Source organism: Taudactylus pleione, unplaced genomic scaffold (genome assembly GCF_031769625.1).
Source record: "Taudactylus pleione unplaced genomic scaffold, aTauple2 ptg000259l, whole genome shotgun sequence".
Lineage (NCBI taxonomy): Eukaryota > Metazoa > Chordata > Amphibia > Anura > Myobatrachidae > Taudactylus > Taudactylus pleione.
The window spans coordinates 8,126,427-8,153,478 of NW_028284661.1; the positions used below are offsets into that span (position 1 = coordinate 8,126,427).

General features: G+C 42.1%; 1 protein-coding gene across 1 annotated transcript in view; it reads right to left on the minus strand.

Moving 5' to 3' along the window:
- Nucleotides 1-27,052, minus strand: part of TBC1D32 (TBC1 domain family member 32) — a 484,474-nt gene that overhangs the window by 227,895 nt on the left and 229,527 nt on the right. Inside the window, exon 18 of the mRNA XM_088481005.1 lies at nucleotides 18,851-18,933. Within this exon, the coding sequence (XP_088337131.1) occupies nucleotides 18,851-18,933 (83 nt within the window). The remainder of the gene's footprint in view (nucleotides 1-18,850; nucleotides 18,934-27,052) is intronic.

Consider the following 27,052-nt stretch of genomic DNA (forward strand, 5'->3'; position numbering starts at 1 on the left):
GGGTACAGGGTGGGGAGGGTTAGGCTGCAAGAAGGGAGGGTTAGGGGGAGAAGGGGGTAGGGTAAGTATACTTACCCGACCCCCGTCGGGATACCAACCATAGGGATGTCGCTGTCTGTATTTTGAAAGGAGGCATTCTGACTTCGGGTAATACATACCGATTCCTCTTGAACAGGTGGCAGTGGATAAACTATTTTCCTTTTTTTGCATCTTCTTTATCTATAGTCATTTTTAATATTTAGCTTACTTATCAGGATCCCAATTTAGAAGAAATCAATATGGTATGTGTCTCAAAGAATAGTCAATAACATTGAAGTTTGAAATTAATAATAGTGGTCCCTAGTGTGCTATCTAGAAAAACAGAACTCTTATTGTTTCTTTGGTTGTGGTACGATATATATATATATATATATATATATATATATATATAATTATATATATATATATATATATATATATCTGTACCCCAACTCCGCAGGGGTACAGGCACCTGCGCTGCGCTGATGGTATTGCAGCAAATCACTTTAATGCTGATGTTGTTGACAGGGCCCAGTGGTATACAGGCTGGCAGACATCAGCTGAAATGGAATGTGGGGTCAGTGGGTAGATCACCGGTGGCTGCGGCTGGTAAGAGCCGAGGCTTCCACCAATGTCATGTTGTAGAAGGATGTCCCTTACAGAAGTATCCTTAATTTTTTTCTTTGTGCACTCAGTGTCACGACCGGGCACTTGGGATACCTCTAATGAGGTAGAGAACAAGGGGTTAGGATAAGGATGAATAAATGACGGGAGGGACAGTAACTAGATCTCCTAGTTACGGCCAAACCCAGGTTTGAAGGTGCGGACACAAATTTGTACTGGGATACTGGTAATGAATACACAAGGGTTTACTTGAGACGCACTGGAGGTGCGGACACGGACTTGCACAGAGACACTGGCAATGGATACACAAGGGTTAACTTGACATGCACTGGAGGTGCGGACACGGACTTGCACAGAGACAGACAGCTGCAAGAGTTAACACAGACAGTTTAGCTTGGAGTCTGAACAACACATTAGAATTTCAGCACCAAGGGAGAAACTTGGAAATCTTGCAATCAGCTACACAGGTGAGAACAGTTAACACAGAAAGTTCAGCTGGGGATCTGAACAGCACACAGGAGAAAGTATAGCTGGAAGTCACAGGAACACTGGAGACAAGAAGTACTGGAGGTCTTGAAAGAACAGCAGGGTTCTGTCATACAGCGAAGTTGAACAGCAGTTTATTGTTCCTGGAGTCATACTTAAATACCCCTGGGTAGCTGATCATTGGATCAGAGGATCAGCTGAGAACTGACACAGCTACCACTGGATAAGGATCTATTAGGTGATTCAGCCAAAATGGCTGTGCCCATGACCATCGCCCCAGGAACTCCGATATGGAGGATTGCATGGAAGTCATTTGGGCCCTGGGGAGAATACCCAGCAAGTCACCTACCGCTGCACCTGATGTCTCACTGCTCTCACTAATTGAGGGGAAGCCAGCATTGCGGTAAGTAACAGCCGATCCCATGCAGAATCCTGCCAGTACCCCCTCCTTTTAGGGTGGACTTCGGACACCAATCTTGAGTTAATATCTAGTACGAAAGGATGTTTTTTTCTTCTGGACTGATGGATCCCGTACAGTATTGTCTTGTAAAGGGGGCAAAGTGGTACATCTGAGTTTAAGGTCCAAAGGTGGTGAAATCAAACTAGAACCTTCGTCAGAAAAGATAACTGAAGACGGACCCGAGGAGCATCAGAGCTGCACTGAAGGCCATCACATCTTGTAGGATTGGATCCTTGGACTCAATAAGTGGGCTAGCCCACTCCAAAGCTCTTCCTCTGAAGTGCATGATGAGAACCTTGACAAGGTTGGTGGAAGTGATACCACAAGACAGACTGATTCTCGTTAGTGTGTCATAATGCTTAACTAATGCAGTGAATTGAGGCATTTCTCCATCGAAGATTATAGGGGGGGCGGTTAGGTTAGTAAAACCTTAGCGGGCATCCCAATCGAAGTGATGCTGGGCGCCACTGTGGACAGCTGCGGGGGGGAGGGTTAGGTTTAGGGCTCACGGGGGGGGACTTAGGGTTAGGCACCCCCCAGGAGGTTATGGTTAGGCTAGGGGAAGGGAAGGTTAGGGTTACGCACCCCCGGGGGGGACTTAGGGTTAGGCACTCCCTGGGGTACTTAGGTTTAGGCGGCAGGAAAGGGGGATTAGGGTTAGGCACTGGGGGGATGGTTAGGGTTAGATACCCCTAAGGGAGGGTTAGGGTTAGGGGGGGAGGTTAGGTTAGTAAAACCTTAGCGGGGAACGATCAGGATTTTCATCCATGTCGGGCACCTGCTATCAAGATTTGAACTGCTGGAATTGTGTCCGGTGGTAATTCATACCGATTCCCAACTAAGAGAGGCATAATTGGGACTGGAGACATCGAACTGTTGGAACTAGAGATGATGAACCTTGAAGAGCACCAGAATGGGTAGAACCCAGTGGCAAGATAGAATTTGTTGTCCACTGAGATGGAATTCTCTAAAGATGACTTCCTGTTGAACAAAGTATTTATTAATTCAAACAAGCTATCTTCATCTATAATTTTAATCCCTAAGCCCTTTGCTTTCTTTCGTTTGGACTCTCCACCATCACAGGACTTTAAAACTCCTGTAATCACGAATGTTAGACCTTCCATGCAATTATCTGCTCCTTGAGAAACTTGCTTGGTACAACAAACTTTAGGACTGAACTTCTGAGAACCCAAAGCTTGTGAATTTTTTAACTGAAGAGGCATTGTAACAATTGACTCAGATTGACATCCTCCACTTGAACTAGTAAGTGGAACTGAATCGGATCCAGAGGAAGCAGAAACCATAGAAACTGTCAAAACTGGTGAGGACAGGCTCTGGCAGATGCCCGAAAGAGCAGAATCCAATGATAAAGTTGAAGAAGTATTACACAGACTGTCCTCCAGTGGAATGATATATTGAGAAGAACCAGCAGCGGGGTCTGACGAACTGATAGTCTCCCTTGAGGATGGATCTCTAGTAACGTTATCCGGAGTTGGAAGGACAGTGTTTTTCTCAAAAGTAGATGCATCTTTAAATGGACCAACTGATGGGGTTAAACTGACTGAAACTGGAAGAGACGAACAAGAGTCCCTGACTGAAGTAGACATGACATTGGAGACTATTTTCTCAGACGAAACACTGGAAGGCTCCTCCTTGGGTGAGGAATTAGGTACTTCAGTCTGGGGTTCGAGACTTGAGACAGAGAACTGTTTCTGGGGTATGAAGCTTAAATCTTTGCCTTGTGGTATGAAACAATGACTTTATTCTCGAAAAATTAAACTTAACTCGCCTTCTTGGGGTAACAACTAGAAATTCCCTCCTGGGAAATAAAACTTGAATTCCTCTCTTGAGGCTTGCAACTTAAATTCCCCTCATGGGGCTCAGAAGCTGAAACCACCTCCTGGGGTGTAAAACTTTAAATGAAGACCCCCTCCTGGGGTGTGAGACTTGAAACCCCCCCTGGGTTATGGGACCTGAAACCTTCTCTTTGGCTATGAGGCTGAAAACCCCCTCCTGGGGTGTGAGACTTGAGACCCCCACCTGGGGTGCGAGACTTGAGACCCCCTCCTGGGGTGCGAGACTTGAGACCTCCTCCTGGGGTGCATGACTTGAAACCCCCTCCTGGGGTATGGGACCTGAAACCCCCTCTTGGAGTATGCAACTTGAAATCCTCTCCTAGGGAACGAAACTTGATATCCCCTTCTGGGGAACAAAACTTGAAACCCCCTCCCGGGGAACGGGATTTGAAACCCCCTCACGGGGTACAAGACTTGAATATCCTTATTGGGGTAAGATAATTGAGACTTTGGGCCTGATTCAGACCCACTCGCGAGCGGCTGTCCGCTCGCAAGTGGGTCGATGTTATGGACTGAGCATGCGCACGACGGAGGGAGCTCCGTCGTGCGCATGCACCAGATGCGACGAGCGAAGGAAAGTCCTTCGCTCGTTGTGTCCGATCAAAGGGGGCGTGCTGTCAATGTTGCTTGACAGCACGCCCCCTTTGGTGGGCGTGCCGGGGGCGTCCCTCCCTGATGGGGGCATTCCCATGGGAACGCCTCCCGTCAGAAGCCGGCCCACTGACATCACTAGTGATGTCAGTGGGAGTGATTTTGGCTCTGATAGAGCCAAAATCACTCCGGAGCTTGCGGTTGAAAACCTCAACCGCAGGCTCCGGCTCGCAATTTCGATGGTCGCGATGGTCTCGACCATCGCGGCCATCACAAAGCACGCTCGTATAGCCTGTGGGTGGTGACCCACAGCTATACGAGCGTCCAGGAGGACGCTCCATGAAAATGGAGCCCGGCCCTCATTCAGAGCGTGCGCTCTGCTCAGAGCGTACGGCTCTGAATGAGGGCCTTTGTCTTGAGTTGTAGAACCTAAAACCTCCTCCTAGGGTGATAAACTTGTAACCCCCTCCTGGGGTCCGGGGCTTGAAACTGAAGAGGTGAAATCTGGCTTTCCAAATGGTTCTTCAGGGACAACTGGCTGGAGTCTCTCTATAGAACAGGAAACGTCCGGGCTGAGACCGGTAGTATTGGAATGGAGTGTGTCTCTGATACCAGGAGGTTGACATATTCTTCCAAAATTCCCTGGATGAGGAAAGAAGCATCTCATCACAGGGCCCCAATCATAAACTTGAATTTCCTTTTGCTTGGAGGACATTCCCTCTTTGCTTGAAACTAGAGGAATAGGAATCACCAATGGTTGACGAAAAAAAAATGAAAGCGCAGTCATTGGGAACACACACTTGCCACCACTTCTTTAAGGACGAAGAGCACAGTCTTTAATAAAATGGTCATCAGAACCACAATATTAACAAAGATGTAGTTCTCGGCGGTGCTGACATTCAATCTCACTCTGATGCCTTACTTTAGCTAGCTTGGGAGCGATGTTAGATATGTCAGGAGTAGTACAAGAAACGTGGAAATAACTTTAAAAATTCTGGGGAGAAGACATTGGAGATGTTCCAATAGCTGGGAGAAACTCGTGAGAAGGGTTGGATCACTGGTAATAGTTAACGGTGAGGACAAAGGACACTTGAAAGATGGAGTGGAAGACCCAACACACTTTTCTGCCATAGAGGAGGATGATATGTGAGACTCTGAAGAAACAGACACAGGGGATTTCTCTGGAGGAACTTGAAAAGTAACTGGAAAGGGTGCAGAAGGAACAGAGCAAAAAAATTTATTTGACCTGAGAGTTCTTGCAGCTGTTGTCTCATGAGTTGCAGACTTGTCTCGTGAGCGGACACTCGAGAAAGTAATATAAGGAAATTTTTTTTATCCTGTAACCTGGCGGCTTGCATGTTCAGGCTGTTCAAACTGTCATGACCGGGCACTTGGGATACCTCTAATGAGGTAGAGAACTGGGGGTTAGGATAAAGATGAATAAATGACGGGAGGGACAGTAACTAGGACTCCTAGTTGCGGCCAAACCCAGGTTTGGCTAGACCTGCCCAGAGGCGCGGAGTCTAACTCACTTGGCGGTTTTCTCCAGTGACCCCTCCAATTGGGATTTATTTTTTGCCGCACCAAGTGTGAGCAGGTCGCGGCCCTCTGGACAGGTACCTGGGAATGGAAGAAGACCAAAACAAATACTAAAACTACGAGGACTGGAAATACTAGGGATACTGAAAATGAAAAACACTAAAAGAGAAGTGAAAATGAATGGCACTTTAAACACTAGGAGGAGATAATCGAGAGATAGACTTGTTCTGAGATCCAGGTAGCGAGTACACAGATGTAGGCGTGGGACGCACTGGAAGTGCGGACACAAATTTGTACTGGGATACTGGTAACGAATACAAGGATTATCTTGAGACACACTGGAGGTGCGGACACGGACTTGAACATAGACACTGGTAATGAATACACAAGGGTTAACTTGAGACGCACTGAAGGTGCGGACACGGACTTGCACAGAGACACTGGTAATGAGCTTCACAGCTGAAAGAGTTAACACAGACAGCTTAGCTTGGAGTCTGAACAACACATTAGAATTTCAGCAGGAAGGGAGAAACTTGGAAATCTTGCAATCAGCTACACAGGTGAGAACAGTTAACACAGAAAGTTCAGCTGGGGATCTGAACAGCACACAGGAGAAAGTATAGCTGGAAGTCACAGGAACACTGGAGACAAGAAGTACTGAAGGTCTTGAAAGGACAGCAGAGTTCTGTTATACAGCGAAGTTGAACAGCAGTTTCCTGTTCCTGGAGTCAGACTTAAATACCCCTGGGTAACTGATCATTGGATCAGAGGATCAGCTGAGAACTGATACCACTGAACACAGCTACCACTGGATAAGGATCTATCAGGTGATTCAGCCAATATGGCTGTGCCCATGACCATCGTCGCAGGAACTCCAATGTGGAGGATTGTGTGAAAGTCATTTGGGGAGAATACTAAGCAAGTCACCTACCGCTAATGAGGGGAAGCAGGCATTACGGTAAGTAAAAGCCGATCCCAGGCAGAATCCTGACACTTAGATGTGCCATTGGGGTGCCAGTGTCTCTAGGCAGTTGCCTAAAGCTGCCTAATGGTAGCACCAGCCCTGGCTTCCAGACATAACTTTTGTACCTACTGTAGGTACATGTAAGTACCTACAGTAGTTGCAAGAAGATAAGTAGATGTACAGTAGGTGCATGAAGATGACAGATGTACTATTATAACAATGCATAACTGTGCACCACAGAGGTTGAGATTATATTGGCAAAGCATAAATAGTTGCTAAATCCATTGTTTAATCCTGAAACATTTGTGCGGTATAGTTCTCTTTTACCTCCAAGGATTGAGGATCTCACTAGTTCCAATAAAAGACAATAAAGAACGCTCATGCTTAATTTATTTTAATTCTGGAATAGCAGAATTGCTGCGATTCACCACTTATTATTGATATTCCTTATGTGCACGGAGACTCTAAGGGGTGTATTTAATTAGGTGCGAAAAGTCCAGTACTTTTCGCATGCCGGAGTTTTCGCCGACATCGCTGGTTTTCCATGCGAAAAAGTATCGCGCTCGGCCCCGCTTATCCCCGTATTCAATTAGAAATTGACGAAACGGGAACCGGCGAATTCAGACCTGGTGAAAAGTGCTGTCAGATTTGGGGAAATTAGCCTGACACCCCCAAAAGATGCACTGACATTGGGGATCACTATAGATACCCCCGAATAGCTCTCAAAAGCTGCTAATTAGCGTCTTTGCAGAAGTGAAGAATAGCATTTAGCATTTTTTTTGCTTAAAATAAGTAGTCCCAGCAAATTTGGGGTACACAAACATGGGTTCTAGCATATGTTAAAAAATCCACCTGCTGCAAGCACCTGGAAACTTAAAAACACCTAGAGTCTATTTCGCTACATTTTAAGTTTGTCCCCCAATTTTGTACTTTTTCGCCCCCTTTTTCAAAGACATTTTTTGGGGTGTTCTAAAGTATTTTAAAATCTTTTTTTTTACACAGTTTACCTTTGGGGGGCTGTCCCAAGCGTGCAGGGTGGTTCCCGCAAGTTTGCACCCCAAAACCCCAATTCTGCACTTTTTTCCAACAGCTTTCATAGGCAAATCTTTTTTGCCTACTCCAATGCATTGACTTTCTGCACCGGCAAAAAGTCTTTGGAATTGAATATGGGGATAAGTTTTCACCTGGCGAAATGACGTTACTGGCGATACTTTTACGCAGAAACTGGCTTTTCGCAACAAATTGAATACGGCCCTAAAACTTGGTTTTGCATAAAGGTTTTTATTTTTTTATATTAATAGTAAGTAACTTGTTTAGGAGCAAAGGTTAAAAATAATATCTGTGTATGGTACTTAGAACACCCCCTTCCTCTTAGTGCATTTATCAGAGTGCCATCTCTCTTTATTTCTTCTGTATTGCTGCAATTTGGCATGGTTATAGAAGGGCGCCAGCTTGTATTTATAAATACATTCTTGTAGTGAATTCTACTCTAATTTGCACCATTATTTTTGTTTGTGACCATACCCCTGTATCCTAGGTCAGTGTCAGGCTAAGAAAAACTTCTGAGTAATACAGCCAACACTAAGAGGAATGAATAACAACAGGTCCATGTCAACGTCAATGCAATTTTCTTTTGACTGTTTTTGTCAGATTTTAGACAAGGTATTGGAGCGTCAGTTATGGGGTAAGGACATAATAATAAATAAATGGAATTTCAGTGGGTGATTTATGGGGTTCAGGAGCAACGGCGATGAGGGGAATTACAGTGGTGAGGTATGGGATCCAAGAGTAGTGATGGTAAGGGGAATTGCAGTGGTAAATGAGGGTTATATCAGTGACTCAGGGAGTGGTTGTGAGTGAGGGTATTTTCCATTTTTGAGGGATGGAATCAGTAGTAGTAGTAGTAGTAGTAGTAGGTAAGAGGTACTGTATAGAGCATTGGTGGATGGGTGAGAGGTATTTCAGTGGGTGAGTGGCTAAGCATGGTGGATGAGGTAGTGTAGCAAAGGGCAACATTACTGATACCAGAACCTGCACAGACAATGTGTCTGTGCCTCTGCTATTCACTCCTCCATACATGCTCCATGTGACATTGAAGACATTCTGGACATTACAGAACTACAAGCAGCTGCTGTATCTTTAACACAGAAACAGTATAGATATATTACTAAAATCCTAAGAGAGCCGTAGATACGGTGATGCGATATATGCTCCACCAGCAAGAATGATTAATATTGGACCATCCAAATGGGAGAGGGAGATGGTGCCAGTGTTCTCGCTCACCCAGGAAGCTAAAATGTCAAGATAATGCTCTGGGCATTGTAAATGCTTTGAAAAATGTGTCATTTGGAACTGACTACTGTACATAGAAACTCCCCACAGACTGAAATAGCAACAGCATCACCGATAGCTACAGGAATTTAATAGTCCTCAAAGTAAAATGTGCTTCCTAAAAAAATTCTTGAATAATACAAATGTTACACATATATATTTAAACATATTTTACAGATCACCCTTTCATATTAATATGTAGATATATAAATATAAAAGTACATTTATATATAAATTTTAGGGTAGCGAACAAAAAATGGGTCATATTTTCAGAAGTGTTAATTACTGCTGGTCTTGAAAATTTTATTGCACTCGCCTATGTCAAAAAATGATGTGGAAATGCACAACTAATTAACTCATCCCAATTCTCAAGAACTGGCCTTTATCTTTCTTTCAAACTATGATCAGTAACTAATTATCCAAATAACTTTATATATAAGTAAAAGCTAAATATGCCTAACTTTTTAACATATTAACCAAGGTGGGTATGAAAACAGTAAATCATAAACTGATGATATCATATGTCCTGACTCAATGACTGATCAATGCCCAGCCTGTACACCTGGACCTAGACACATGAAAATCGGATAGTATGCCCTGTAAGAAGGGAATTTTCAAAATTCGACTCCTAAGGGGGTTAAAAGGGCTAAAATGTTTCCTCCCCCTGTGCAATGTCCTGCCTGACTGTCTCATCGTGGTTGTAGCAAAATTCATATTCAAACACTAACTGTCATCCCAAGTGCTGCCAAACATCACTGGCAGTTGGTGTGGCTCCCCTATTTAAATATGGAGGGAAGGAAATGTGTTACTACAGAGGTGAGGGAGGGGGATGTCAAATGTGTTACTATGGGGTGAAGGAAGGGAATATGTTAAAACATGGGTGAGGGACGGGAATGTGTTACTACAGGTGTGAGCTCGGGTAATGTGTTACTACAGAGGTGAGGGATGGGAATTAGTTACTACAGGTGTGAGTGAAGGTAATGTGTTACTACAGAGGTGAGGGAGGGAAAATGTTAGTACACATGTGAGGGAGGGTGAGGGATGGGATGCATTTCTATAGATGAGAAGAATTAACGTGTTATTGGAGTGGTGAGATGGAAATGGAAACAGTAAATATCAATGTTCTACCCGGATGAAGCCAGGTACATCAGCTGGTTACATATAAGCAAAATTTGCTACTCCCCTTCTGTGACATCAGATGTCTCATACATATGTCTGCTCACTGTTAGAATAATAGATGATGAGACCCATTGCCTTTAGCAAGTCACCTTTTTCTTAAAGCTAAATATCCATACCAGTACCCAAGTCTTCAATTAAAGGTAATAAAGGCTTATTATCACAAAGTATAGCCAAGGTTTACAGATGAACAATGTGCAAATACAGATAACTAGAGACCTAGCACAAAGAGGATGCTGCAGCATACTGATGCATGTGGCAAACAGGACTGCACCAGACAACTATGTAGTTACTATAATACCAGAACAGGGCAGGCAGAGATGAGCAACACAGAGCTGGCAGCAGGAAGATAGTCACAGTTAAACAATACTGGGTCAAGGCTGGAATAGGACAAACTCGAATCACGGAACAGGCCAAGTCAAGAGGCGGAAAAAGTCGGCAGAAGGAAAAAGTCAACAAGCAGTAAAATGAGACAGAATTATAGTTTCAGCTACAGCAAAGCTATAGCACAGACAGGTGGAAAAGAGAGGAGGATATTTAAATCTGGACAAATGGAGAGAGAACTGGAGAACCAGCCTCCGTTTATTCAAATCTGCAGCATCTTAATAAAAGTAGAGTGCAAAAAGCAGGAAGCCCCTAAACCCCATGTCATAAGAATGGCTCTAACTAGAGATGGACCATGTCTTGGAAATAGAGAATGGTGTGATCTGTGCTCAGCTAGAAAAAACAACCCAGTTATGGGAGCTGCTGTATGTCTTTGTATAGAGATGGATCAAGGTTGTCAACCGTGAGTAAATAGACAGTTATTTATTTATTCATTTTCCCATCAGTAGGATAAGAGTCATCAGTAACAATATGTGAAGTTACACATCTGCTTTTGTGGACATGCACAGAAAAAAAGAAAGATAAGTTGATGGCATTGCAGAGGTGCCTAAGAATACATGGGTCAAAGGTCAGAGAAAATACTGCTAATATGGAGTAGGAGCAAGAGTCCTGAAGATTTCCTTTTGCAGAGCAGGGTTGTTAAAATGCAAATATTTAGAAGGCTTCCTTGCTTTTTGGAAGCGTATAAAGCTACTTCCATCCTTTAGCTCAGATTACTATATTATTAATAGGACAGAAACCCATTTGCGGAGATCAGGAGTGTATCCAAAACTTTGTGGACCCCATAGCAACATTTTAAAAGAGCCCCCCCCACCCTAATGCTACACCTTTCTCTGCAACAGTTGTTCTTATGCCCCATAGTTAATTGTATGCATCACAGTAGTATCCTAGTTAATATTATGCCCCAAAGTAGTGCACAAATTAATTTTATTTTCCATACTAGTGTCCTAGTTCATTTGATGTCACATAGTAGTACCCTAGTTCACAGTATGCTAGATTGTAGTATTGCCATTAAACATTATACCAGACAGTGCCCCCAATTGATAATATGCCATACATTGTCCCCGGTACATATCATATTGAAGTGTCCTCAGTTCATAAAGCCACATTGTGGTGCCTCAAGATTCTATTGGCCCAAGATTTTAGCCACATTTTAGTGCTTTCAGTTCATATTATGCCACACTGTAGTGCCCACAGTTCATATAGTGAAACATTTCAGTGCCACATCAGTGTCCCCAATTCATATTATACCACATTACAGTGCCGTCCAGTTCATATTATGCCATATTACATTACCCCAGTTCATGTTATGTAACATAATAGTACACTCTAGTTCATATTATATCACATTACAGTGCTCAGTTCAGATTATGCCACAGTCCCCCTTTACCAATATACAGTAACATCCACTACACACATCATTCACTGAAAATGGAATGTCATCTCATTAAGTCTTGCAACAGGTGAGACCCAATTGCTAAGCAGACAATTCTGGTTACTTGGTAGACAACTATATGACCTGTGTCCAGGCCCCCCTAAGCCTCTGGGCCCCATAGCAATGCGCCACCTGCAACCATTATAGCTACCCCCATGGTGGAGAAGTACATTTCTATACTGACTTCAACTAATGTTACTGAAACCTTTATAAACTTAACTGGCTAATATTTTTTTTTTCAAAAAATTGTTGATATTTAAACCTGATTATGTATAATTTAATAACACATATGCAGATGTGTTAATAAAATTATACTGAATAAGGGTTAAACAGCTAATATTTACACAATTTGATCAACAGGAAAAAACTTAAAAAAAAATCGTTTTATACAGTGATATTAGCAGCAGTGGCAGCCCTCAATGATTGAAATGTTCAGAGAAGACAAAACTCCAAGTAAACATTTTAACCCATGAGTCCAGACACTGCTGCTGATATACTACTAGGATTATACACATACAGTATATCAAACTTTTTAAAATAAATAAAATATTTTACTACAGTTCTTACAGGACTTCAAGAAGAGGAGCCAGCAGAAGAGGGCAATCCTAAGGATCGCCCATGACTCCTGGCTAGGTGGGAGAGGGCAGGGGTAGGCAGGGATGCTGCAGTGCAGCCAAGGCTGGTTTCGCAGCCACCCCCTAGCAGTGACTGTAGCTGTGGTAGAAAAGGGAAGCTGCAGCAGGCTTCCTGCAGGCATTGATGGGTGATCCTTTTAATTGTCACCCCCCTTCTAAAGCCTGGCCAGCAAGAGGGGTCTGAAGAGAGGTTGTCACAGCAACCAACAGGTGGGCAGAACCAGGCAGCTGCTGGAAGATTAGCGTCCAGCGGCCGCTGGCAGGCTCCACAGAGATGGTTGCATCAGATGTGAGCAAGTCAGGTAAAAGCCCAGTCTGGTATAGTCACATCTGATGTGACCACGCCAGGCAAGTGATTCAAAGAAAATGGATACATGTAATAAAGATTGTTCCAATGTTATAAAAAATACCATATATTAAGGCAAACCCTAAAATAGTATTTTATGGAAATGTATAATTTAATGAAGCGTGTGGCTCTAAAATAGGATTAAGCTGGACTTTGAAGTAGTGCCGTAAATGAAGATCCATGTGACTTTAGATTTGGCAGAATGAGTCTATTTACACAACACGCCTCCAGTCGTATTAGTATATTACCACACAGCCACAGGCTCAGACTGGGCTGCCGGGGAATTGGCTTCACTGTGTTTTGACCATGCCCCTTTATATGAGGGGGCGAGGCTTAGTGGGCCATGAAACGTGGGAGGGAGAGGAATACACTGCCATCAGGCCCGGCCACATTAACAATGGGTCCAGTGGAGCTTTACTGCTCCAGACCCCTGCCCAGTCAGTCCCCTCCCATGGCCAATGAAGCTCCGCACACCTGCGGGATTCCTAAGCCCTGCCCACTCACAAGTTTACGAAGTTCTGACCATTTACCCCCTGTGGTGCATCCTGAGTCAGCAGCATGAAACAGGAACTAAAAAAGGCTGCCAGGCATATCTGCACAGGAGACTCCAGGCAATAGGCGGCTCAGCTGCGTCTGTCAGGTATGTCTGTGACAGTATTCTTTATAGAATACTGTGGAGAAAATTGCAATTTGGGGAATATGGTGCACTAAAGTGTGGCTTGTGGAGCATTTTTGTTGTGGCCTGTGGGGTATTGTTGTGGGGGGCATGAGGGTTTTTTTGTGTGAGCATGTGGGTTATTTTTGTGGTGCGTGTTGGGTATTTTTATGGGGGGCATGTGGGGTATTTTGCGAAGGCATGTGGGGTGTTTTTGTGTGGGCATATGGGGTATATCTGTGGTGGCATGTAGGATATTTTTGTTTAGGTATATGGTGTATTTCCGTTAGAACATGTGGAATCTTTTTGTGGGGGGCATGTTGGGTACGTTTGTAGGGGTAAATACCAACTGATATTTTTTGTAACACAAATCATTCTAAATTTTGTTTGTTGATCCCAATTAAATAATAATAGTAAGTGGCATTATAATATGCCGCTTATATTCTTGAGTCTTTTGTATATCATTGTTTCTTTTTTAAAGAAAAATTATTTTCTTAAAAACAAGGACATATTTATTTCTGGTAATAAAAGTATTAATTAGAAAGTTAGATAGAAAGAGCAGTGGCGCACGCAAGTGGGGTTTCTCAGTAGCCATAAATCCCTCCTGATATACAGATTTTTTTCAGAAATAGAGCCCCTATGCGGGACCAATAATATGTGATTCTATGAGGGAGGCAGGGACTAAGGGGACTATGTACTAAGCCTTGGTGAGAGATAAAGTAGATGGAGATAAAGTATCTACCAATCAGCTCCTAACTTTCACTTAACAGGCTGTTTGAAATGACAGTTAGGAGCTGACTGGTTGGTACTTTATATCCATCCATGGCTTAGTACATAGGGGTCTTGTGCTCACCCCTATCAGCTACAATAAATGGTATGGTACATACAAACTAAAGTGCTTCCTTAATTTTTTTTTTATATATGTGTGAGATAGCAGGGGAAAAGGGAAGGAGAAAGAATGGAAAGGGATGGACGGGACTGTCTCGGACTGGACAGCCGGGGATTCGGCAAAATCCCCGGTGGGCTCTGGTGATTTGTAGCCATGCCCTTTATTGTGGGAGGGCATGGCCTATGGCTCCATTCATTCATTGCAGGCTGCAGTGCTGTTGCTTGCCGGGCAGTCATCAAAGCTGTAATGAACCCGGCCAGCAGCTACATGCAGGGGAGACAGTCAGACTCAGCACTGCACTGAACTACTGGGCAATAAATCCCAGTAGTCTCTCCAGAGGGGTCAAAGGGGCATGTTCTGAGCTCTGATTGGATGAGCTCAAATGCTCCTCTGACCCATGAAGATCAGCAGCAGCCTCAAAGGAGTGACTCATTGTGAGGCTGTGACTGCTGCTCTGCTGGCTGCCTGAGGCTGCTGTTGTTTCTGGTGCATACAGTGTGGCATAATGTGTGGGGGCACTACAGTGTGGCATAATGTGTGGGCACTACAGTGTAGCAGAATATGTGTGCGCTACAGGTGGCATAATGTATGGGCATTACAGGTAGCAAAGTGTATGGGTACTACAATGTAGTATAATGTGGTGGTACTACAGTGCGGTATAATGTGGAGGGCACTATAGTGTGGCATAATGTGTGTGCACTACAGGAAGCATTTGTGGGCACTACAGTGTGGTATAATGTGTGGGCACTACAGAGGCATAATATAGGGGGCACTACAGTGTGGTATAATGTAGAGGCACTACAGTGTTGCATAATATTAATACATGTCTCATTTACCCAAAACTGACCACCATTGCAAGAGTTACTGGGTGGCTCACCATTACCTCTCTGACTTCTCTATGCTTGCCACTATCTTCCTGACCCTTGCATACTCACCACACCCTATCTGCGCTACCCCCTGACCCTTCCTTACCAAACACTATCTCTCTGCATTACCTCCCTGATGCCTCCATACTCACCACTACCAATTTGCACTACCCCCCTGACCCCTTCTTACCAAACACTATCTCTCTGCGCTACCCCCTGACCCCTCCATACTCACCACTACCTATCTGCACTACCCTCCCGGAAGGAGGGGAGCTGAATGTCGGCAAGTATCTTTGTTTTAAAATTGTTCTTAAACTCAAAATGGCTTAGGACATGCACTTTTCCCTTCCCATTCCACTTAGACTTTCCATTATATGTGGTGCTCTCAATGCTACTGTATCTTTAGCAGTTTCTGCTGATGAATTTCAAGGGGCAACTATTGTATATTCAATACAAAACCACTGAAGATGTGGCAAATTTGAAAAGCACTGAATAGTAAATTTAGCCCATCAGTTGAACATGTACATTGTTGTCAGGACACAGCGCCGGCAGTCTGTGTTCTTACCCATCCGTGGAGTGAGGTGCTGAGAGTGGTTGTAGGGCCACTCGAGATTTGCTCAAACATGTAGGCTGCAACACTCCCAGTGTGTGCATTTAGACCAGGGGTGGGCAGTAAGCAGCCCTCCAGCTGTTGTGCTGGGATGTGTTTAACTACACATCCCAGCATGCCTTGCAACAGTTTTAGCATGGTCAAATAGCAAAACTGTGGCAGGGCATGCTGGGATGTGTAGTTCTACAACAGCTGGGGGGCCGCTTATTGCCCACCCCTAATTTAGACTGTGCTATTACTTCCAAGTTGATTACTCAATTGTGCCTCCTTCTGTCTGTGAACTATGCAACAGCAGGTGTAGTCCAAACAGTAGTGCTAGCTTTGAACTGCAGAGATTCTAGATACAGTACAATTGCTCTCTGTGCATGCTTTTCTCCCTACATGTCCACAGCATGTTGTACGCTAGAATTCCCTCCTAAACTCAGTATGGGTGCAGCCATGTTGGATACAGTCACCTGACTTTCCTCCACCACTCAGAGCACTGCTACAGCCAATCTATACCATAAAGTAAGTATTCTGCACTGAAAGCATTCAGGACCTCATTCAGAGTCGGTCGTTGCGGCCGCACGGTCGTACGCCACCGATGTTCGCTATACTGCGCATGCGTAAAGTTCGCAATGCGCGTGCGCAAACTATCCGCTACGATCAGAAATTTCTCTTTCCTTGAACACAGCCAGGTCGGTAGTTTGAGTGACAGATGGAGGCGTTTGTGGGTGGTAACAGGGGAAGGTGCTTGAAAACGGGGGAGTGGAGATCCGAACGCAGGCGTGCCTCATTATGCGAACGGCGTTTTATGGGAGTGCATACGGATTATGGGAGTGCATAATTAACAAAGTAGTGTCATGGCACATGTGACATGGGAGGTTTTTAAACTGACATGATCGTAGAGAGGGTATGGTCAACCTTAAGCTCTACGACCAGTTCCGATGGTTCCCGATGGTCTCGATTAATCCTTATATGCCCGGAGATGACGTGCAATGCGTATGAGAAGGGGGCATATTTTTTTGTCTTCCGACCGCTTCCTCCCCTTGCTCGGCCAGCTACCGATCCGAACTTAGGGACGCAACTTGCGAGGGAATCATTTGCATATCCGGCCCCTTTTTCCGTACGACCGTGCGGCCGCTTCGACCGACTCTGAATGAGGTCCTCAGTGCCTGAACAATAGTTACTTCCTGCAGTGTAACAGGTTATGCTGTTGTATTCTCCCAGCGTGCAAGTTACTATTTTAGGCTCCTGCCGGTCCCAGTCCGGCTTTGCAAGTACTCCTGCTGGTCCCAATCCGGTTTTGCAAGCCATTCCGGTCGGTCCCAGTCCGGCTCTGCAAGTACTCCCACTAGTCCCAGTCCGGTTCTACAAGTTACTCCAGTTGGACCAGCTGGGTCCCTCCTGGCTGCGTCTCAGCTATCCATTGCTGTCATTTATCACCAAAGGCAGTTCTCACTGCTACCCAAATCTTAATGAGAAAGAGCTATATATTGCCTCCACGATTTCTGCTGCGATCATCTGCTGCTGATCCTAAGCCGATACCTGAGACAGGTAACGCTGTGACACCAACCGTGACAAATGTATTATCTGGCTGTGTTTACATGGGATGCAGTCTGGATAGCTACAGTCACTATTTTGACAGTTACTCTGTGGACACGACAAAGATAGCCCCAGGTTTGCGACATGGTCAAAATGCTACTTATAGCATTTTATTCACACAGCCATTATAACTTTAAACATGTTCCTGCAGTCGCATGTTTAAAGTTATAAAGTACACACTGTTAAGATGCTGCAAGAAGTATTTTAACATGTCGGGATCCCAGTAAAATCTTTCTTGAGTCTACAGAGTCAATGTTGACATAGTGACTACAGACAAGCCATATTGAGCCCGTTTACATATAGTTCATACAGGGATTGATATATGTTGTATAGGAAAATGTTTCTATGATATTGATTAGGTATTGTTTAGCTAATGGAGTCTTGTGTCTTAAATACTGTGTATATGAGAGGCGAATGGCACAAAGTTATAAACATATGCAGGTAATTCATAGTCTGGTTTTGTCTAGGGGCACTGAGAGGAGGTGGGGGAGTGGTGGACTGGACTTGTTGGCCTAAGAGGGGCCGGGTCAGCTGCTGATAGGGACATTTGTCGCCCTCAGCAGTGCTGCAATATAGTAAGCTGCTGCCTTCTGAGGGGAATTCACATGGTCATCCTCGCACCCTCCCTGGATTTGCGCCGGGCTGAGAGGCTCACAGCATGCAGCGCCGGAGTAAATAGGGGCTGTTTTTCGAAGGGAGTGTAACCTCGATTAGGCCACGCCCCCTCGATAGTAATGGGGCCCAGGCCAGCTGTCTGCGGCTCTAATTGATTAATATACAGTAGATGCAATTTATAAATAGCGAGACTGTAAATGTATCCAATTAGACAATAGAGGTCCTCCCTCCACGCACACTAGGCTCTGCTCCTTCCCAAACACACTCTAAGCATCTTTTTTTTCTTACAAACATTTTATATATTTTAAATTAAATTACATCTTGTATGCAATATCTAGATATGAATACAATTGTCCTTGCTGTATTTGAACAGGTTATTTTCTGGTTATAACTTTGTGTTCTGGTTAATAATGTTGGCATATCATATGGGTTTAATTATTATAATTAGTTATTAAATAGACACATTAGTATATTCATGGCAATATTATGATATTAATATAATATAAAGCCCCTATACTTTACAAAATACACAATTTTATTAAAAATAGAGAATAAAACACTTTACTCATAAAATTCTATGATTTTTAAAGCATTGACTTGGCAATATTAGGCCATTTTATGCTTTTATCATTAGCTCATACATAAAGATAGCTAGCATTATGTATTCTACTCACATTGTAAATAATTGGTATGTTACTGTCAGCTCAATTTCCATCTCTGCACTACAAAGACAGCTCACTTTTACAAGTTACAAGAAGAAGTCTACATTAGAGCACTAAGACTTACGTCCCCTGTGAATCCTGGCTTCCAGATGAAAGAGATGCAGCTCCAGCAACAGGCGTTGGGGTTCTTTCAGAAAGAAAAATTGTCTAGGTACAAAAAAAAAGTGGCAGAGACTAAACATGTGCAAATATCATCAATTCTATATGTAAATCTATTTATATGAAAGAATTGCCAAATATTTACATATCAGCACAGTAATACCCTATTTGAGGTTTGATAACACAACAACATAAATATCTCTGTACACATAGTTCTAGTGATCTGTTCAGTCCAGCAAATATTATGAATTTGCACTCTTCCTTAGGGAATGACAGGAAAGGAGGGTGTGAGGAATGAGATACAGTATATCCCGGATACAAAAATGTGTTAGTCACTATCATCAACTCAGAAACTTAAATAAGGCCTGTGGGAAATGCAAAGACATCTTTACTATAATATTAAACAGTACATCTAAAATACACGGGTGAAAAAATATTATACATTGTATAATATTGTGTTAATAATATTATATTATTATTGTGATAATATATGTTAACCTTTTGTTTTCACATCCTGCTGTACACACCTTACCCATTAATGCACACCTCCCAATCGTCCTAATACTGGGAGGGCAGTTCCGGTATCATCGTATCAGCATCAGAGATTTAAAAATATTATACTTCAATCAGATTATGTATATGTATACTTGCAACAATGTGTCAACTATTCGGGCCATTATCTGTTCTATTTCAAGACTACCATCTCTGCTCACAGCTGTTGTCAGTATGCAATGCAAATCATAACAAACGTACCCACCACCGCCTTTATTTCCTCAGTCCTTAATTCATCCAGTGCTATCACCTGTCAGCTGGATCAGTGTGCGTTTAAACTTACTGTGCAGGCGCTAAGTCAAAGATCACAGGTCCTAGTGTGAATGCAGGAAACTAATGACCCGGCCGCTGAACAAGAATGACAGCAAGACCCTCTCTCATTACTGTGCATATACACTTAGATACAATTATAACCATTAATGAAAACATTGTTGGACACTTATTCTCCTCTCTGTCAGTTTCTCAAAGGCCACTTAATTCACCAGTCAAAAGAATGATGAACAAAATAGTATATAACAGGACTAATGAATTACCAAAACGCAGTGTTGAGTATTTAACCCTCAACATCCCACAAATATAAAGTGCATTATATTAAACTACATTACATCTACATATCAATTCTAGACTAGCCTACAACATAAATTCTCTATAAAATACATTTAAATATATAATGCTCTTTCAGACCCCTTGGCAAAACTGTGTCCAAAATAAAAATCTATTTTGTTTCTTATGCAACAAGATTCTCTCTCTGTCACCACCCCTTTTGATCATGCATTTCAGCATTGATGTTTGATGTCCCTTTTACAAAAAATGCCCCACTACAGGCTTATCGCTATGTCCCTGCTTAATAGCTTGTCTTATGGAAGACCAATGGTTCGCCATTCCCTCTCTGAATGGTCGCAAAGTCTTTCCAACATAATATAAACTGCAAGGACACAGCAGAATATATATCACAAAGCTGGAAGTGCATGTCAACCAATATCTGATACTAATTTTCTTTCCCGTAAGCGGATGTGCAAAGTCCTTGTCTGTTAACATCCCATTGAACGTTGTTGATCCCGAGCACCTGTGACAACCCATTTTTATTTGCTGTAACCATGTACTATGGGTGTCCTTCTAAAAATGCAACATTGGCCTCATTAATATTGGTTTTAAATTTGGTACCTTGCGAAACGAGACCAACTGTGATCTGTGTAGGCTACAGAATTTATTGTCAGAACCTACAATAGGCCAGTTCTTACGTACAGCTTTAGAAAAGGCTGATGCTTTAGTATCAAATTGTGTTTATTAGTTGTAGCGGAAGTAGGGACTGAATTGAAAATGCCATGCTAAGACATTTTCTTTACACACTATAATTCAATTAGCCCAACACCACCATTGAAGTTTCAATGAATTGAAAAAGAGAAGAACTGACTTGGAAGATTTTAGGTCCACTTCTCAACCCATATTATTTGAGGATATATATATATATATATATATATATATATATAATATAGCTACACCCTGATAAAAATGTCATATTTGACACACTGCTGCCTGTTTCCTTTCTTACATTGAGTGGCGGTGATTATGGATTTGAGTTTATATATCTATCCTCCGGGTCCGGCACACATCTTAAGTAAACAGTGTAAACGGGATGCCGGCGCTCTGGATCCCACCGGTTACAATCGCAATGCTGGAGTCCCAACAGGATTAGAATACCAACATGTGTCCATCAGTATTCTCCCCCTCCCCCTTTCCTAAGCATGTGCCTGACGCTAACCTCTCCCCTAGTGCCTAAACCTAACCTCCCCCTGCCCACACCCTAAATCTAACCTTCTCCCCTTAGTGCCTAACCCTAATCTTCCCCCTATTGCCTAATGTTAACCCTCCCCCTAACCCCGCTATTTACCTTCGAGATTCCGCCATTATTCTGAGTGTCGAAATGCCCACAGTCGGGATACTGATACATCCCCTGTTAAACAATCTCTTTCTAAATCACACTCTGCGAGTTTTGCTTGTGTGGGCACAATTAAATAGTATTTTTAAATATAAATTAATATACTATAAAGCTAAAACCAAAACCTTTCCTTGTGTGCTTGTTTTGTCACTCTGATGTCCCTTTACACATTTTTTTTAACGTTTCTACCTTCTGCTGAAGTTCCACACTCTTTTGGTGCATTTCAACAATGTCTTGCTCTTTCTCTGCAAGAAGCACATCATCAGGCTTTTCTTTCAGCATAGACTCTTTTAAAACGTCAGCTTCTTCAAGGAGTTCAGACATATCTAACAATTTCAGGTCCGTCTCTTTAAGAGCATTAATTTCCAAGTCACTTTATTCTTCTTCTTGTCTAAATAACATTTTTAAAGAGGATAATTCACTCTAACTTTTGAACAATTTGTTCATGTAAATGTTTCTTTTCAGTACACTTTATTTCAGTCACTTATCTGCTTCACAAGATACAAGTCTTTCATGCAAAACTTCACTCATTTGGTCAAATTCTTCCATACTGACTTACAGGGGTGTATCTTAAGGTTGACTGGGATTGCACTCACCAGCGGTGTACTATTCGATGATACCGGCCAGGGGAGTCATTCCTTCCCCATTGGTGCTACCAGCACCATAGTACAGCCTTCATATATCCTGCATTATATCATATACCATTCAGGTTAGGGAGACTAAAAAAAAGTAAATATTTTTTTGTTTATGATACTTACCATATGCTAATCACTATTTATGTAATCCTTTAATGTCAACTAAGTGAACAGAAAGTGCAAATATTACATCATTTACACATAAAATGTATAAGCAACCAAATAATTTATACACAAAAATATATCCACACACACCTCTTTAGCATGCTGCCATTATGCTGATAATGTACCGATTTTGATATGAACAACTTGATTGCCTGGCTCTGCTGGACACCTCTCCACTTTGTTACCCTGCTTTTACTTTATTTATTCTTAATGACAGTAAATCACTATACATCATAGGGGTCAATCCAAGTTATCATGAAGGGTGCGTGTTGCAATGCCACGGTATTAAAATGTACCCTTCACAGCCTGCTGTCAGCCCGAATACGCACTTATGAGCAAGTTCGGGCTGCAGCAAAGTGCGGCTGTTGCCACAATGACTTGTACATCGCAACTAATGTCAAATATATTAAAATGTGTAAATAGTAACATGATTCCTCAACATATATTTTCAGTATACATATTAATGTTCTATTGCCCGGAGGTATACCGTTAATTGTCTGTGACAGTATAATGTGATATTGTCATATTATGAACCAATATTTAACCATCGTTCCCTGATCCGGACTAGACCAGCAGTCTATTCAATCTAGTTAATTACTGATTAACCTCTTGTATTCCATTCTCAACCCAAAACATCCCCCCTTTTGTATTCACTGACTATGCCCACTCATTGCACTACAACCTGGGCACCATTCCTGACAATTCTGTTTAGAAATGGTGCTCGACTCCAACTACTGTTAGCTTTCTATCCATCTCTGAATTGACCATGTGCACCCTGTAATTGTAAATAGCCCATGTTTTACATGATGTTGGCAACAAGTTCACTGTAATTTATTTTTCTAGAAACAAATTGTTTATTTACGAATTGGGCACTGCCTTATTGAATTCCTCATGGACACTGGGCCTGATTCAGAGACGCTCGTAAGCGGCCGCTCGTTCGCTCCGAGCGATGTTCGCACATCTGCGCATGCGTATGGGTCATAATGTGCATGTGCCAACCAGTCAGTGCGGTCGAAAATCGTGTGATCGCAAAATTGCGAGTGCCTACTAATTTGAGTGACAGGATGAGGCATTTGTGGGTGGTAACAGAGGAAGGTGCTTGAAAATGGGGAGTAGAGATCCGAACACAGGCGTGCCAAACGGTCAAAACGGGTGTTTTAAGGGTGTGCATAATTAACAAAGCAGCGTCAACGACCACGTCACTTGGTTGTTTCTTAGCCTGAACTGTTCACATGATTGCGGCAGGAAAATCCAACCACAAGCACTGCAAGCAGTTCAGACGCCTTTCGATCTACTCGATTAATCTAATAAATAGCGGAGATGACGTATGATGCGAGCGGCCAGGGGGCGTCTTTACAAAATAGCGAGCGCATTTTGGCTGGTTGTTATGGGCAATATCTCCACTTCTAACAACTCTCACTTCAGTAAATATACCCCATTGTCTGTGTTATAGAAGATATCTACATATATGACCTTGGTAGAAGATTCGGGTTCCATTAACAGTTGTCTATGAAGAAACCATTCTGTTGTCTCAAAAATCTTAAAAATCTGAGTCTTAGTGGTTTGGTCTAAACTATCAATATATATATACCCCATTTCCTATAAAAGGTTGAGCAGATTTCCTATCATAATACAAAAATTGTAACATTTTCACTTTAACTTCTGCAAGAGAAGGGGAAGATCTGGAGATCCAATGTGTTAATATGATTTTTTTATATATATATATATATATATATATATATATATATATATCGTATCTGACGATCTGATGATACATTGGATGATCGTAAATCCTTAATAAAGGCCACAACTTTGTTCCAAAAATGTTTGATCTTCCAAAACTCCCAAAACTATGTAAAAAGAATGTAGGCACACAGTTGCATTTGGGGCATTCTCCAGCTATATTGGAGGTAAAGGGTGCATGTTGCGAAGGCGAGATAAACGCCCTTTGTAACGTACTGTGCGTAGATGTACTTCTTGAAGATAAGAAGAACTAAGAATTTTCATTGTAGAATTAGTGTTTAAAAAATTGATCTGGAGATTTTTCTGCCACTTTGAGACTGTTCTATCCCCACCGGAACCTGGAGAGATTTCTCATAGTGGCAAATATATATATTTGTTACGATAATTGACTTTCTGAAAGATTTATGATTGACTGTATGAGGTCAGAGATAGAGGAGGAATGTAAGTGTAGGATGTAGTGAGAAGAGATAGTGTCTCACCGGAAAGAACATATAGAAATGTGACTGTGGGAGATCATATTTCTCTCTAATGTCTGAAAATTGATACAGTTGCCCCCCAGGTATAAATACTTTGGATGAGTTTGTCAATCCTTTCTCTCTCCAGAATAGAAAGTTTGCATTAGTAAGGGACAGAGGAAATGCCGGATTGCCCCAGAGAGGAATATGAGAAGAAAATAATGGATTTATCTGAAACTTTTTATTCAGGGAAAGCCAAGAATAATAGATGTAATGAAATAAAGGGTTCCTGGGGATGCCAGAGGGAATATCAGAGGCCTTAGAATGCACTAGGGCACCTGGGGACACCGGGAAAAAAGGGCCTTATCCAATCTAGTGTCTGTGAACACGTTTTTATCTAGTATCCAATCTATAGCATATCTGAACAATACAGATATTGAATAGGAAGCAAGATCAGGCACTCCTGTACCTCCCGCCTTTCTTTATGCTATAAGTTTACTCATGGCAATTTTAGTTTTTTGGACGCCAAATTAAAGTAGTCATTGCCTTACGTAGTCGAGCGGTATCTTTCTTGGTCAGAGATATTGGTAGCATTTGCATTAGATAGAATATTTTCGGGAATATAATGCTTATGAGTACTGCCACTCTGCCTAAAATGGAAAGTGGGAGTAGTTTCCAGTTATCTAATAATGTCAACATTTTGGAGATAATGGGAGAACAATTTTCCTCATAAAGCTCAAGAGAGATCTGACGTAATTTGAACTCCTAGGTAAGTAATTTTAGGGGGAGCAATTTTGAATGGAGATGACAAAGTGAGTGTTAGAGAAGTAGAATTATTTTTGTCAGTGTCACAGCTAAGTCCCTTATTCAGATTTAGATTAGGACCGATGCTGAGAAGTACGCAGATGACACTAACAAGTGAATGTATTAAAAACATACTTGCACATTCTCATGGAACGGCTGGAATTCTCCTGAATATCAGGTGGCACTGCCGACTGCAAAGAAAATAAGCCAAGTCCCCTGGAGCTGGCTGCTACTCCGGCCAACCACTTCCCGAGTAAAGTGGGTGATACAGGCAGCAGATGATGATTTCATTTGGTGTGAATCATGCCATATTGGCCCAAGCCCTGGCTTTACAATGCCAATATTTTCTGCATTATCTAGTGGGGGGGCAGGGCCCAGGTGATGCTATTGCATCATCACCCCCCCCACCCAATAACCACTTCAGCTACTCCACCCCTCCTCCTACTGCAGTGACAACCTGGCTGCCCCCTCCCGGAATGGGCAGCCCAAAGTTTGGCAAGTATGAGTGTAAGATATAAGATACACTGAACTCAAAATATAACTACAAGTTGTATGCATGTTCCGTGCATTTTCTGCAAGACATATTATTTTTACATGTGTAAATGTACATATTTTCAATACAAAGTTTCCTTTTAAGAAGTGTTCTATTGTAGATTGCATTTTAATTGTACAATCTATAATGTGCAGCAAAAAGAGAGGCTTATTGAACTTCTATTTCAGTGTCCCTTGGGTTCTCCATACTAACAAACTGGAAAGATAATTATTACTTATAATGCTAAATCTATTTACCAAACTCTCTAGAATCAAATTAACATATATCTTTTCAATGATTTCTGTTTTAGTTCCATGAAATTTTAATCAGCTGTGAGATCTATTTATTAAAAATTAATATTGTAGTGTTCTGGAATGGTGCCACTGAGACAAAGTAAATGCAGAAGAAACAAAGGCACCTAAGGCAGAACTTGAATAATTGCATTGATATTAAAAAGCAAAGATAACAAGTATATGTATTAATTTCAAATATGTATAAGATATACATATATATATATATATATATATATACATACACACACACAGGAAAGTATAAATGTATATATATATACATATACATACACACACACACATTATATAAATATATACAGTACCAGTCAAAGGTCTGGACACACCTTCTCATTTAATGGTTTTTCTTTATTTAAATAATTTTCAACATAGTAGATTAATAACTAGATTAATACATCTATTAAATTTCAAAAGTACATAACAAGTAGCCAACATTTTGGGGTCACTCCTTGACAAAGGGGCTCTGTGACCCCAAAATGTTGGCTATTTGTTATGTACTTTTGAAATATAATCAGAGTTGAATCTCCTAAACCCCGGGGCGCGGCAGTGTTTTTTATTTTTTTCATATATATATATATATATATATATATATATATTAGGGATGTGCAGGCTCGGATAGGTTCGAGTTTGCACGTGGAGTTCGGATTTTTCCCTCCAAAAAAACGGAAACTCAGAAAGAGGCAAAACGTCATCTTGCACGGACGAACATCATCATTCCTGGACAAAAGTCCGAGCCTGCACATCCCTAATATATATATATATATATATATATATATATATATATATATACTCGTGTTTTCCAATGTTCAATTCTGGGGTAGCAACCTAGCTCATGCGTTTCAGTACATATCCAAAATAAAGGTGCACTCACCAGTGTTGTCGTTGAAACAGCAGGAAAAAATTATTCAGAGAAAAGCCATCAGCCCATTACATCGACGTTTCAGTCCCCTTTGGGACTTTTATCAAGATAACACCACCAGTGTTCCTATCCCAATATTTATACCCACGAATATCAAAAGGACACACCCATAAAA